General features: G+C 36.9%; 1 protein-coding gene across 2 annotated transcripts in view; it reads left to right on the forward strand.

Annotated features, from left to right (window-relative positions):
* The window catches only part of LOC132559384 (G protein-activated inward rectifier potassium channel 3-like), a 52,178-nt gene extending 36,862 nt beyond the window's left edge, over positions 1–15,316 (forward strand). For both annotated transcript variants that reach the window (XM_060223995.1, XM_060223994.1), the window contains exons 2-3: positions 294–1,869; positions 13,389–15,316. In XM_060223995.1, the coding sequence (XP_060079978.1) occupies positions 446–1,843 (1,398 nt within the window). In that variant the 5' untranslated portion in view covers positions 294–445 and the 3' untranslated portion in view covers positions 1,844–1,869; positions 13,389–15,316. The remainder of the gene's footprint in view (positions 1–293; positions 1,870–13,388) is intronic.
* Positions 15,317–16,665: the final 1,349 nt, after the last annotated feature.

The following is a 16,665-nucleotide window of genomic DNA, read 5'->3' on the forward strand; positions in this document are numbered from 1 at the left end:
ATGTCTTTGGTAGTTGTTTAAGTTCGTTATGAATAATGGTCATTAAAGCATGTAAATAGCATGACATGAAAATAATTGGAAGATAATCTATTTGTATGTATATTGACAGGTCCTAAGGGATGGGTTGAATGCTTTGTATCTGACTAGATTGGCCAATACGTTCTAAAAAAGGGGAGATGATATATGTGGTATATATGGGCTCCATTTTAAAAGCAGATGTCATGTACATGTAAAAATATTAAAATCTGTCAAAAATGTGTAATTATTACTTAATTTTTTTTCTTCTCTTGCAGTTCTGAATACTCAGTGACATGTATGACCATCTGTCCAAATCATCGCCATAGGAACAGTTTGCCACGTTGCCATCCTACCCTCCAAGGTGGAGAAGTCGGTGGGAACCAAGGACTTTGGCATTGCTAAAGCTCTGGCCACAATACTCAAACTGATGCAGACAGTGGTCATGGACACAGCGTATGGGCCAATGGTGGGCCCCCCAGCAAGTGGTCTCCAATCTGGGGAGCCAGATATTCTGGACAATGGCAAACATGACCCTAAGATAGGCTCGCAGGAGTCTTTTACAGAATTCCTGGCACGAAGTGCACCCCAAAGTAATGGGCCTGTATTACACAGGCGTGCAGATAGACACTTTAGTAAACGTATGCGCCGACGACTAGTGTACAAAAATGGAGAAGTTAACATTACACAAACAAATATAAGAAAAAGGCGACGACGTTTTCTTGCTGATATTTTCACAACATTAGTTGACATCAAATGGAGGTATAATTTATTATTATTTGCTATGGCATTTATCCTGAGTTGGCTTATATTTGCAGTTATATGGTGGCTGATATGTTTTTCACATGGTGACCTTGACCCTGACAACATGAACAGTGATAAATGGGTGCCTTGTGTCAGGGAAATGCGCTCCTTCACATCGGCACTTTTGTTCTCTATAGAGACGCAGCACACCATCGGGTATGGATCACGACACACAACAGAAGAATGCCCCGAGGCTATCACAGTAATGATGATTCAGTCATGTTTTGGTGTGATTTGTCAGGCTATGATGACTGGTATAGTTTTTGCTAAACTCTCTAGACCTAAAAAGAGAGCTGAAACCCTTATGTTCAGTAAAAATGCCTGTATATGTAAACAGGATGGAGAGATGTGTTTGTTATTCCGTGTGGGTGACATGCGCAAGTCACACATTGTGGAGGCACATGTGCGCGCAGTTGTGATAAAAAAGAAAATCACAAAGGAGGGTGAAATTCTACCCTTGTATCAATATGATGTGGACCTTGGCTATGAGGATGGACAAGACCGTCTCTTTTTGGTCTGGCCTGTTATCATAGTCCACAAAATTGATGAGGACAGTCCCTTCTGGGAAATGTCTCCGGACGATCTTCACCGGGAACAATTTGAGCTGATAATCATCCTAGAAGGGATTGTGGAGTCTACTGGTATGACAACACAAGCTCGCAGCTCATATCTACCTGGAGAGATCCTTTGGGGCCACAGATTTGAGCGTCTGGTCACATTCCGCAAGGAGAACGGACAATATCAGATTGACTTTTCACGATTCCACAACACAATGGCGGTAGATACGCCGCAGTGTAGTGCCAAGGAGCTCGCCGATATGGGTGAAACAGTGCAGGAAAATACATATATTGAAGACGATGAGAATACGTCGTTAGGGTCAACAAAACAAGAAAGGTATCCAAGCCCTTATGTTATCAAGCGACATGGAGTCGCACAAACAGACTTTGATGATGATGATCTTGATTCGCAAGACAGTTCAATACCAAGTCGAATAGCAGCAGAGGAGTCTGAGACTCTCTTATGACAATAAGCCCAACACATAGTACCAAGGTATGTAGAGAATGGTGTTATTGTATGACAGTAGACCTAACACACAATACCAAGCTTCATACAGAATAGTGTTATTTTATGATGGTAGACCTAACACACAGTACCAAGCTTCATACAGAATAGTGTTATTGTATGACAGTAGACCTAACACACAGTACCAAGCTTGATACAGAATAGTGTTGTATGACTTTAGACCTAACACACAGTACCAAGGTACATACAGAATAGTGTTGTATGACAATAAGCCCAACACATTGTACTAAGGTACATAGAGAATAGCAACAATTATTGGCAAGATTTTTTTACAAATAGCCAATTAGTTTGACAAGGTAATGAATACGTAGATAATTACTCTTGTGAGTAATGTATTTGCTCTGCAACATTAATCTTTTAAATGATTTACGAGGACAGGCAGAGCCTACAATAAATATATATTTTGTTATTGTGAAAACAATGTGATAAGATTTAAATTACCAACTTTAAGAATCATTTCTGAAGGGATGAGATCACCCTGTCTTGTCAGCAAAGTGGGTTGAAGGCATGGATGAATATCATAAAAGCATGGATATACCAGTCTAGGACAAGAGAAACCTTCATTTTGTTTTTATATATGACTCACTGTTTCATTCAGCATTGTATTTATATAGTGATAACTATAATGCATGTTAAACCAGATTCTGAGGACAGTCTGTATCTGTGGCTGGGTATCTGTGGCTATTATATATATAGTTTTGTATTGATGGTTTCACATATGGGGTCAATAAATAGTTTGATGCAGGCAGGCTATTGTTCTGACCCAGTAGGAAATGTTTCCTAATGACCTGGCACCAGATACAGATGTGTTGTCCATTGGTCACTACTTAGTCAATGTTGGTGTTGATGGATATGTGAACATATGGTCAGTCCTACTTGTGTGAGAGTCTAGATCTAGGGATATGACTGACAACAACTGACAGTCAGTTCAAGTTCGATGAAGATTGTATGTACAGCTGAAACTCCGAGGATTCAGCCTGATGGCTTTATGATAAAGCCGTACTTTCCTGTCCATAGTTTCTGACCTTTGATTGACATATTAGAGCAGTACTTTCCTGTCCATAGTTTCTGACCTTTGATTGACATATTAGAGCAGTACTTTCCTGTCCATAGTTTCTGACCTTTGATTGACATGATAAAACAGTACTTTCCTGTCCATAGTTTCTGACCTTTGATTGACATGATAAAACAGTACTTTCCTGTCCATAGTTTCTGACCTTTGATTGACATGATAAAACAGTACTTTCCTGTCCATAGTTTCTGACCTTTGATTGACATATTAGAGCAGTACTTTCCTGTCCATAGTTTCTGACCTTTGATTGACATATTAGAGCAGTACTTTCCTGTCCATAGTTTCTGACCTTTGATTGACATATTAGAGCAGTACTTTCCTGTCCATAGTTTCTGACCTTTGATTGACATATTAGAGCAGTACTTTCCTGTCCATAGTTTCTGACCTTTGATTGACATATTAGAGCAGTACTTTCCTGTCCATAGTTTCTGACCTTTGATTGACATGATAAAACAGTATGTCCATAGTTTCTGACCTTTGATTGACATGATAAAACAGTACTTTCCTGTCCATAGTTTCTGACCTTTGATTGACATGATAAAACAGTACTTTCCTGTCCATAGTTTCTGACCTTTGATTGACATATTAGAGCAGTACTTTCCTGTCCATAGTTTCTGACCTTTGATTGACATGATAAAACAGTACTTTCCTGTCCATAGTTTCTGACCTTTGATTGACATATTAGAGCAGTACTTTCCTGTCCATAGTTTCTGACCTTTGATTGACATGATAAAACAGTACTTTCCTGTCCATAGTTTCTGACCTTTGATTGACATGATAAAACAGTACTTTCCTGTCCATAGTTTCTGACCTTTGATTGACATGATAAAACAGTACTTTCCTGTCCATAGTTTCTGACCTTTGATTGACATGATACATCAGTACTTTCCTGTCCATAGTTTCTGACCTTTGATTGACATCATATATCAGTACTTTCCTGTCCATAGTTTCTGACCTTTGATTGACATGATAAAACAGTACTTTCCTGTCCATAGTTTCTGACCTTTGATTGACATATTTAACAGTACTTTCCTGTCCATAGTTTCTGACCTTTGATTGACATATTAGAGCAGTACTTTCCTGTCCATAGTTTCTGACCTTTGATTGACATTATAAAACAGTACTTTCCTGTCCATAGTTTCTGACCTTTGATTGACATGATAAAACAGTACTTTCCTGTCCATAGTTTCTGACCTTTGATTGACATGATAAAACAGTACTTTCCTGTCCATAGTTTCTGACCTTTGATTGACATGATAAAACAGTACTTTCCTGTCCATAGTTTCTGACCTTTGATTGACATGATAAAACAGTACTTTCCTGTCCATAGTTTCTGACCTTTGATTGACATGATAAAACAGTACTTTCCTGTCCATAGTTTCTGACCTTTGATTGACATGATAAAACAGTACTTTCCTGTCCATAGTTTCTGACCTTTGATTGACATGATAAAACAGTACTTTCCTGTCCATAGTTTCTGACCTTTGATTGACATGATAAAACAGTACTTTCATGTCCATAGTTTCTGACCTTTGATTGACATGATAAAACAGTACTTTCCTGTCCATAGTTTCTGACCTTTGATTGACATGATAAAACAGTACTTTCCTGTCCATAGTTTCTGACCTTTGATTGACATAAAACAGTACTTTCCTGTCCATAGTTTCTGACCTTTGATTGACATGATAAAACAGTACTTTCCTGTCCATAGTTTCTGACCTTTGATTGACATGATAAAACAGTACTTTCCTGTCCATAGTTTCTGACCTTTGATTGACATGATAAAACAGTACTTTCCTGTCCATAGTTTCTGACCTTTGATTGACATATTAGAGCAGTACTTTCCTGTCCATAGTTTCTGACCTTTGATTGACATGATAAAACAGTACTTTCCTGTCCATAGTTTCTGACCTTTGATTGACATGATAAAACAGTACTTTCCTGTCCATAGTTTCTGACCTTTGATTGACATATAAAACAGTACATAGTTTTCCTTTGTCCATAGTTTCTGACCTTTGATTGACATGATAAATCAGTACTTTCCTGTCCATAGTTTCTGACCTTTGATTGACATGATAAAACAGTACTTTCCTGTCCATAGTTTCTGACCTTTTTGACATTAAAACAGACATAGTTTCTACCTTTGAACAGTACTTTCCTGTCCATAGTTTCTGACCTTTGATTGACATGATAAAACAGTACTTTCCTGTCCATAGTTTCTGACCTTTGATTGACATATTAGAGCAGTACTTTCCTGTCCATAGTTTCTGACCTTTGATTGACATATAAAACAGTACTTTCCTGTCCATAGTAAAACAGTACTTTCCTGTCCATAGTTTCTGACCTTTGATTGACATGATAAAACAGTACTTTCCTGTCCATAGTTTCTGACCTTTGATTGACATATTAGAGCAGTACTTTCCTGTCCATAGTTTCTGACCTTTGATTGACATGATAAAACAGTACTTTCCTGTCCATAGTTTCTGACCTTTGATTGACATGATAAAACAGTACTTTCCTGTCCATAGTTTCTGACCTTTGATTGACATGATAAAACAGTACTTTCCTGTCCATAGTTTCTGACCTTTGATTGACATGATAAAACAGTACTTTCCTGTCCATAGTTTCTGACCTTTGATTGACATATTAGAGCAGTACTTTCCTGTCCATAGTTTCTGACCTTTGATTGACAGTACTTTGATTGACATGACATGATAAAACAGTACTTTCCTGTCCATAGTTTCTGACCTTTGATTGACATGATAAAACAGTACTTTCCTGTCCATAGTTTCTGACCTGACATATAAAACAGTACTTTCCTGTCCATAGTTTCTGACCTTTGATTGACATGATAAAACAGTACTTTCCTGTCCATAGTTTCTGACCTTTGATTGACATGATAAAACAGTACTTTCATGTCCATAGTTTCTGACCTTTTTCCATAGTTTCTGACCTTTGATTGACATGATAAAACAGTACTTTCCTGTCCATAGTTTCTGACCTTTGATTGACATGATAAAACAGTACTTTCCTGTCCATAGTTTCTGACCTTTGATTGACATATTAGAGCAGTACTTTCCTGTCCATAGTTTCTGACCTTTGATTGACATTATAAAGCAGTACTTTCCTGTCCATAGTTTCTGACCTTTGATTGACATGATAAAACAGTACTTTCCTGTCCATAGTTTCTGACCTTTGATTGACATGATAAAACAGTACTTTCCTGTCCATAGTTTCTGACCTTTGATTGACATGATAAAACAGTACTTTCCTGTCCATAGTTTCTGACCTTTGATTGACATATTAGAGCAGTACTTTCCTGTCCATAGTTTCTGACCTTTGATTGACATGATAAAACAGTACTTTCCTGTCCATAGTTTCTGACCTTTGATTGACATGATAAAACAGTACTTTCCTGTCCATAGTTTCACCTTTGATTACATATTAGAGCAGTACTTTCCTGTCCATAGACCTTTGATTGACATATTTCTTTTACATAGTTTTTTTGACACACATAAAGCAGTACATTCTTTGACAATGTACTTTTTGTTTTCTTTGATGACATGAAAAACACTTTCCCAGTGACCTTTGAACATGATTTTGATAAAAACATTAGAGCAACTTTCCTTCCATAGTTTCTGACCTTTGATTGACATACTCAGAGGCACAAAACAGTACTTGGTGAACCTTGTGACCATTTTTCACTCCATGGGGAGGTTAAAACAGTACTTTCCTGTCCATAGTTTCTGTTTTGATTTGATAGAACACATTTTATTTTGTTTTGTTTGATTGGAGGTAAAACAGTACTTTCCTGTCCAAGTTTCGATTGATTGACATTTACACTCCAGTTGAAAGCACTTCTCCAAGAAATTCTATTATAAAGAGTTTAGGTACATAGACTTATACATAAGTCTTAAGTTCTAAGCATAGCACAAATGATAAATCTTACGCATGATGAATGATAACATGAGGTACTTTCCTGTCCATAGTTTTTTACTTTTTCTGACACAATAAAGCAGTACATTCTTTGAATGTGGTTGTCTCAGAATTGAACCTCAGTCTGAACATTTTTGTGAAACAACATAATCTGCTCCCTAATAAAGGAAGCACAAATAGCTGTTACTTTAATACCTACTTGACCTTTTTCACTGACCATTATCGGTTATTTTCTAAATTCCTATTTCTTTGTTTTATTACTCAGACAAAAGAACACATTTTATTTTGTGTTTGTTTGAGGAGAGTATAAGTTCGATTGCTTTACAGTGATGGAAGTGAGAAGTGATGAAAGCAATTCTCCAAGAAATTCAATCAATTACTAAAGAGTTTAGGTACATAGAAAGTACATAGTTCTTAAGTTCTAAGCATAGATAAATCTTACGCATGATGAATAGATAACATGGGTCTCTCATCACTGTCTTGCATTCGTAGACAATTGACATTTTTAACTTCTTCTCAAAAACACCAGAACCAACATTGATAAAATTTTACAGAATCCTTCGTTTACTCAGAGGTGAAACAAAATGGTGAATTGTACCATCCTCACTCCTCAGGGGAGGTTGAAAAGACTTCCCAAGACCCAGATATGATAGAATCATATACTTATCATAAGTGAAGGGTTTGGAGGTGTGAATTGTACCATCCTCACTCCTCAAGGGAGGTTGAAAAGACTTCCCAAGACCCAGATATGATAGAATCATATACTTATCATAAGTGAAGGGTTTGGAGGTGTGAATTGTACCATCCTCACTCCTCAAGGGAGGTTGAAAAGACTTCCCAAGACCCAGATATGATAGAATCATATACTTATCATAAGTGAAGGGTTTGGAGGTGTGAATTGTACCATCCTCACTCCTCAAGGGAGGTTGAAAAGACTTCCCAAGACCCAGATATGATAGAATCATATACTTATCATAAGTTAAGGGTTTGGAGGTGTGAATTGTACCATTCCTCATTTCCAGGAAGGTAGAGGGGCAGAAGTGGTCAAATTTCTAGTATTGTAATGACAAGAAACTACAGCATTGGGTGATACAGTGTTCTGGATTCAGCGAGACAAACCAATGCATCCTGTCTTGTCTCGTCTGTCTCCATGAAGTCAATTATCCCAAGGAATACCAAATGTACAATTAGTACATCGGAAACAAAAGGTCTTCTAGTCTGTCCAAAAGGTCTTCTAGTCTGTCCAAGTTCCTTGTGAAATGATGATACAACATGCAGTTAGATCCAGTCAGTGTTATATTTATGATATGTGTTGTAAACAAGAAAATCTCTTGTAAAGTTTTGGCCAGACATTACTGCAAGGTCAAGGCTATAGACCTTCTCTGTCAAGGTTACACTTTCACATTAATTGAAGATTTGAACTATCCTGTCTATAATGACAAATTGTCCATATGTCTTACAGTCTATAAAAACATTCACATGACACTTGTTACTTTGTTGAACTTTTATAAACTTGTAATAGTAAATTTGTGGTATCCTGGTTTTGATTCCTAACTCAGACATAAATTGGTATGGGGTTACCTGACAAACCATACAGATTTTCACAAGGTAGTCCAGTTTCCTCCAAAATTAAAGCTCCACGGGTGCACTTCAACTGGGGGCCAACATAAGTGATTAATATGAGGTCACATAACTAGTTTCAGCATTGTTGCATGTCTAGTAGATACAAATACAGTTTATTGTTATTATTTTAAGCAGTAACTGACACAGAATCTTATTTCATTCCTAGTTTGAACAGATGTTAGCTTTAAAATATCTGTTGTAAAAGTAGGTTGGTTATACCGAGTGCTGTATAGCATCATCTGTCAGGCCAGTCATATCAATTAAAATGTCACAGCTTACAACAAGTCAGACCCCTACTGCTGGGCTACTGGGTGGGTCACCCTATGTATGGAGGAGAGTCATATCAGGTACAAATGTCACAGCTTACAACAAGTCAGACCCCTACTGCTGGGCTACTGGGTGGGTCACCCTATGTATGGAGGAGAGTCATATCAGGTACAAATGTCACAGCTTACAACAAGTCAGACCCCTACTGCTGGGCTACTGGGTGGGTCACCCTATGTATGGAGGAGAGTCATATCAGGTACAAATGTCACAGCTTACAACAAGTCAGACCCCTACTGCTGGGCTACTGGGTGGGTCACCTTATGTATGGCAGAGAGTCTTATCAGGTACAAATGTCATGCTAGGCCACGGGATGGGTAACTCACCTTCAGTATTGAGGAGAGACCAGTGATATCAATTAAAACAACTTCAGGCCCCTCATGTAGTGCTGGGATGGGTCTCGGTCAGTAGTGAGGAGAGACCAGTGATATCAATTAGAACACTTAAGGTGAAGCAAAATTTCACCAGTTAGTAGAAACGGAACCATGGAATGTGAGGACCAAATTGGGCAGAGTGGCTTGGTAGATTGGTTGGTTACAGTGTTTAGGTCTCCCTCTCTTTGATTCCTTCTATCACAAGGCATTGTCTCGATGATAAATGTCAGTATTTTGGTGATGTAAGGCTAAGTCACGATAGTGATGATTCATTTGAGGCGATAACATGAACTGAGAGGGTTTTTTAAGCAGGTTACCATTAATTAATAAGAATGACAAAGGTAACATTGGTTTAAAAGGTTGATGGAAGGTACAATTAATTAGGAGGGGTGATAGAAAAAACTGTTTACGGGATACCATTCATTTAGATGGAATGAGTTGAAACGATCCAATTAATGGTGATGGAGGATACCGTTAATTAGGAGAAGTGACGAAAACAAAGTTTTGATTTTACAAAACCACTTAAATCAAGAAATACATATAGGTATAGAATATTTTTCCTTGTCTCTTTAAAATCATTTAGGTCAGACAACTTCCACATTTTGTAGGTGAATAGTATATTATTATTCAAGATCAGTTATTTAAAAATTGCTTAGGTCTAGGTTTTATTGTTGATAATCAAAAGCTGTTAAAAAGTGATTTAATCTATTTGAAAAAAATTGCAATGTTTGCAAAATATGTTATCCTGTAAAATTCAGTAAATCTGAGCTCACCTGGTAAAGAAAATGGACTAACTTTGATATGGAGCATCCTTGAAGAGATGAGTTCAATTTTGTTGAAATAAAGGGTCTGACCCCTCCTCCCAAACATTCCAATACCCACCCCCACTAACAGGGATGGGGCCCAATAGGTTAAAGAGAGGTAAACTTATAACTTTCAGTTCCACAAACCAGGTGAGTGAAGCAGGCCATTTGGACCTTTTGTAAAGTCATCAAATCATTGCACTGGTCCATTAGGAGTAATTGATGGAAAAATTATTTTGACATTTTCTGAAAAGCTTGACAATCCCTATGCTGGAAAAAATGTAGGGGAAGCACTTGAACATTGCCATCCTATCCATTGTGATGGAAATGTATGTACGTCAAAAGCACTTGGTACAATGTACTGATTTAGTGTATGTGTAGAGATATATGATTCAGGAATGTCCGTTTTCACCTCAATGATATAACATCCTCAAAACCGATAAAACATTTTGTTCTCACTCAGTCACACATCAGGTTTAAGGTTGGTACATATTGATCAGAGTGGAACGATTATGTTGGCTGATGAGTCGGACCAGAGGGTGAATCTTGCCCAGGAATCGTCGGCTGTATTCCCCTCATGACGAACACAAGAGCGTAGATAGACCTTACATTATTTAGAAGGTGAATTGTAATGCTTTTTGGTGCATTGCACCACTTTTTTGTGGTGCAAGTCTGTCATATTGGTTATTTTTTCATCTTACCATGGAGATCACTTGGAACTTGTTACGGTGATAATGTTGCACATTCTCCAAAGTTTCATTAAGAATTCAATAGCTCATTATTTCTGTAACAATTTGATACAATTAATCTAGTCACTGAAACAAAAATGATAAAAGACTGAAACAAAATAATGAGAGAAAAATTTTGATGTGCATAATGTTTGTATCAAGGCCAGCTCTGAAACTGTAATATAACAGTGTTCTTCAATATCATCTTGTATTGTTGTTGAGATGATTGTAGGACCACCCCAGCAGTAAAAGAAGAAAAAAAATTTGACATTAAATTTTAATTTGGCTTTTTAGTAGTTTTTGGGTGTGGATCATTGGTTATATTGGTTGGGAGTTAAGCCAACACACTGTTATTGCCATTCAAATTGAATGCAGGTTCAGACTTAACGTACAGCTGTTTTAAATCCAAACTCTGAGGTTTAAATTTTTACAGATGAGTTTTGTTATACTATGGCAGGAGAGCAGTTTATGTTATATTGATGTCATAGTCATTCCTTGGTAGTGCCATGTCCTGTTGTTGAGACAGTATATCTAACCTTCCTTGGTAGTGCCAGGTCCTGTTGTTGAGACAGTATATCTAACATTCCTTGGTAGTGCCATGTCCTGTTGTTGAGACAGTATATCTAACCTTCCTTGGTAGTGCCAGGTCCTGTTGTTGAGACAGTATATCTAACATTCCTTGGTAGTGCCATGTCCTGTTGTTGAGACAGTATATCTAACCTTCCTTGGTAGTGCCAGGTCCTGTTGTTGAGACATTATATCTAACCTTCGTTGGTAGTGCCAGGTCCTGTTGTCAAGACAGTATATCTAACATTCCTTGGTAGTGCCAGGTCCTGTTGTCAAGACAGTATATCTAACATTCCTTGGTAGTGCCATGTCCTGTTGTTGAGACAGTATATCTAACCTTCCTTGGTAGTGCCAGGTCCTGTTGTCAAGACAGTATATCTAACCTTCGTTGGTAGTGCCAGGTCCTGTTGTCAAGACAGTATATCTAACATTCCTTGGTAGTGCCAGGTCCTGTTGTCAAGACAGTATATCTAACATTCCTTGGTAGTGCCATGTCCTGTTGTTGAGACAGTATATCTAACCTTCCTTGGTAGTGCCAGGTCCTGTTTTTGAGACAGTATGTCTAACCTTCCTTGGTAGTGCCATGTCCTGTTGTTGAGACAGTATATCTAACCTTCCTTGGAAGTGCCAGGTCCTGTTGTCAAGACAGTATATCTAACATTCCTTGGTAGTGCCATGTCCTGTTGTTGAGACAGTATATCTAACCTTACGTGGTAGTGCCAGGTCCTGTTGTCAAGACAGTATATCTAACATTATTTGGTAGTGCCATGTCCTGTTGTTGAGACAGTATATCTAACCTTCCTTGGTAGTGCCATGTCCTGTTGTTGTTGAGACAGTATATCTAACCTTCCTTGGTAGTGCCATGTCCTGTTGTTGAGACAGTATATCTAACATTCCTTGGTAGTGCCAGGCCCTGTTGTCAAGACAGTATATCTTACCTTACTGAGCATGGAATCAGCTAGTTTTATCATTGTAAGACTAGTATGAAGCCTGTTATTAGGGGGGAGGGTTGAATATTGTCCTATACCCATTTCCTTAATGACAGAAAGAAAATTTCATCTGTATCCCTTGCCTCTCTTTAATGTATGACATTTCTTGAAAACATTTGTTGAAACACTCTTCACTGACCTTTATGGAAATATGAAATAAAGACCTTTTGGCTTCTCTCTTTTGTAATTTTAATGCTTAAGATATTACGAGGTAACAAGACGCCAATCATAGCTCTATTATGTGCTGTTAAATATGAATATTCATATCCTAATATGTGGGTATATAATGAAATAGTACTTTATACTGTATATTGCCCTCTGAAAGTGATAATTGTTGGTCACATATTATTGTGTTACATGTTACAAACAAAAGGTGAAATAAACTCTACTAAAGGACAGAGAGGAGTAGCCTCCCTTGTTACAGATTCATCCTCACCAGCATCTGTCGTTACCATGGTAATAATGCTAGATGTGCAGCATCACCTGACAATGACAGCAACTATGTATATGTCAGTGACATTGATTTTTTGTGAAGAAATTTACAAAGCATGTAGCGTATATTAAGTTTAATTGACTGAAGGCTACGTAAGCTATCTCTGATGGTATATCACTCAGAGTGAAAAGATGCATGTTACCATGGAGATATCAGTATCAAATTTTGTATCCATGGTAACTTGGTTTTGTCATTTTTAATCTCACAGGAGGGATTAGGAATCTAGGATAATTTATAACTTTCTATCTCACACCTTACTTAGTCAAAAGATTTAAATAAAACAGTCCAGTACCTGTTTTATTTTTGTTATAATAAGGGGTATATTTACTGATGAAGATGTCTGTGTGCGATTTTAGTGCCTTTATTTAAGATGAACACTTATCTTTTGTACTGTTAAATATGACTACAGTAAGGTTAATGCTGAAACCATTAATACAGGAGAATAAACCTTACATTAAGTAGTATCTTTCCCTATGGTAAATGTGAGTTTTACATTTTAATGTGCCAAGTTGTCAGTTATAGTAACATCTGAAATCATATGATTAATTAGTATATATTTGTTTCTTTATATTTTCAGATGACCAAGAACATTTTCATTCGATGAAATCACAATCTTTCACTTGATCAGAAGGCTATGTGTGACAACCTACCTAAAGAAGGAGACCATGTTGAATGTGTCTGTAATATCCCTGTCACAGACAATGACCCTAGTGTCAGAGTGAATGTATCTGTGTGTACCTATTTTAGTTACACAATATTTGCCCGCTTTGTACTGAATGTATGTGTGTGATATTCATGTGATTGTGTTTACTTAATTCTATACATTTATATTTACATGTAAAACTGGAAAAGAATTTATTGGCTGGTAACTGGAGATAATCCATCACATTGTGACAGTTAAAGGTGTCAGGTGGTGGGAGATATTTATATCACAATGTCACAGTCAGAGGGACACTGGAGTTGTCATGTGACTGGAGATATCTACATCACAAAGTGACTGCCACCAGGACACTGGAGTTGTCATGTGACTGGAGATATCTACATTACAAAGTGACTGCCACAGGGACACTGGAGTTGTCATGTGACTGGAGATATCTACATCACAAAGTGACTGCCACAGGGACACTGGAGTTGTCATGTGACTGATTATAATTACATCACAAATGTGACAGTCACTCTGACACTGTGGAGGTGTCATGTGATCAGAGATATTTACATCACATTGCGACAGTTACTCTGACACTGAGGAGGTGTGACAGTCACTCTGACACTGTGGAGGTGTGACAGTCACTCTGACACTGTGGAGGTGTGACATTCACTCTGACGCTGTGGAGGTGTCCTGTGGCTGATGATGTCAACATCACAATGCATCAATTCAGAGTAGAAAGTTACCACATTTGATAAATGATACACAAGATTGCTTGATAAGAATGGCGAACTAGTGGAACCAACTACATAACAGTATATATAACATGTTTGTAAAATGTTCCATACAACTATGAGTGTATCCATTAATTGAGAGAGAAAGGAAAAGGCAAAGCTAGCATTGCAAAATGTATGAATGTGTGCTTACAAGAACTACAAGCAACAGAGAATTTTGTAGGTCGGGAATCTTGATGATGAATGTTGACAAATCTATTCCTGGAAAGTCATATTTTACTTTCTGCCATTTTTGACAATTTAAACACTCCAATATTTGATTGTCTGTGAAGAGAGTGATTTGTGTGGGCTGTGGTGGATGAAGTGGTCTTCCTATTTACCCATGTTATAGTGGAGAAATTATGTAGTAACATTTTCAAAATATGTCTGCCATCTTTGTACCTCAAGTCTTTCTGTTAACAGGTGTAGAATGCTCTGCCATATTTGTTTATCCAACTGCAAGAAATTTATGCCCATCTTTACTGGAGTAGCTACTTATATGTATGTGCCTAGTTTGTCTGTAGAAGCTACCTGTGAATGTGGTTAATGTGTCCATCACACCTGGGAATAGATATATCTAACTGAAATCCATTTCTTGGGATATTCATAACCGACTTTGTTCATGTGAATTGTTTTCTCACTACATCAGTTTTGCTCTTGATGTGTAAACCCATTGGAAAATAAGCAATACTTGATTGATTGTTTAGAAAAGGAAAGATATATTTACTCCTTATTTTACATTGCAATCCAATGAACATATAAACAGAATCTCCTGAATATTTATGGGAACCTGAATTTTGGTTAACATGATTATCTCCCTTTGATAGATTTACAACAATCATCCCTTATTTTAATGTTTTACATGTGAATTGAACTTTGATTTTATTTTTGCTGATATATGAAGAAGATTTGGTGCCATTTCTGTTTTCAGAGGTTAAAACATTTGTGTTGAATTTGTCACAGAGTCCTTAGACAAGATAACAAACAAGCAATGGTTTTATAGGTCTTAATTAAACATCAATTGTAATTTGGTATTTTGAGGCAGATATTGAAATAGAATCATTGTATTTTAGAATAAACAAGGTGATTGTTGCTTCTAAGATTTTTAATGATGATTACTTGATATGATTAATGGTAATCAAGGAGTTATACCTTCTCCTATAAGTTCTCAATAATTGTAGATTTCTGACTGTTCTCTGTAGCATACATATTCTACAAAACATATCTGTCACTGTTTATTGCATGACCATAAACACTCCAGCTCTCCTTGTATTCTTGCATAGCTTAGGTTTTTTATACTAAGGGGGACAACTCCTGCAGACCTGTAATATGAAAAACACAGAAAAAATGTTTTATCCTTATAAAAAGGTGTCAGCTAGGTGAATTACACACAAGTACACTACATTTTGTTACGATTTGATGGAAATTTTTTGTGCTGTTTACTTGTGTCAAACAGTTCCAGTTCCAATTAATGATAAGGTCTTCAATCTCTTCAAGCTAGAGATTAATCAAAAACTTTAATTTTTCAAAAATATGTCTGTTCAGATACTTAATTTTGAAGGAAATACACCATCAGATCGATCGAATACACTTTCCTCATATAAGTGTTGAAGATTGAATACTTTAACTGAACTTGAATGTGCTGGCTTCATCCGTCCATTTTAAAAAAATCTGAGAGGGAGGGGAAGTAACTCTTATAACCTTGCTATTATATTTTCTGACCGCTACTAAAGCCTTTAAGTTTTTTCCATGTTTCTCTTTGTGATACGCTGTGATATCAACTTATTATAAAGCATAAAACATGTGTACACAACTGACCCGACTTTATCTCTGTGTTAATGCTCTGTAGGATCTCCACATTGTGATATTACAGAGAGTGCTTAGTATATCCTAGGTAAATCTTGTGATAATAAAAGCTGTAGTTATGGTAATATTTTGTAACCCTGGACAGCCATTTTACCATTTGTACATAGACGTCTATGCATATTCATTATCCTGGGCTATCAATAAACATCTGTACATACTCATCTATGCATATTCATGACCCCTTTTATCTGCCATCTATACATATCTGGACAAATTTTGTGATGCGTTGAGATTTTAAATTTGTCTTTATATTTATTAGATCGTGTTTGCATGGTCACTTGAAGATGTGAATGAGATTGAGAAAAAGAACCAAGAGAATTTGAAAGTTGGCCTGAGATTGAGCAGGATTTCTTAATAAAGCTAATTTTTGCTAAAAAAATATACCGATCTCTGTTTTTATGCGGTAAAAGTGGCTAAGAATGGTGGCATTCTTTGTGTGATCTGTCCGTCCATCTTTAAAAGACTTTGCGTTCAGCTTCATTTATCCATGAAAAAGTTATTCTTTTTACGTTCAAACTATCTTCTGTTTCGACGTTGATACGTTGGAGTCAAATTGTAGAAACATAACT

The sequence above is a fragment of the Ylistrum balloti genome, unplaced genomic scaffold, assembly GCF_031769215.1.
Source record: "Ylistrum balloti isolate Yb309-2 unplaced genomic scaffold, AGI_CSIRO_Ybal_v1 Utg370902, whole genome shotgun sequence".
In the NCBI taxonomy this organism is placed as follows: Eukaryota; Metazoa; Mollusca; class Bivalvia; order Pectinida; family Pectinidae; genus Ylistrum; species Ylistrum balloti.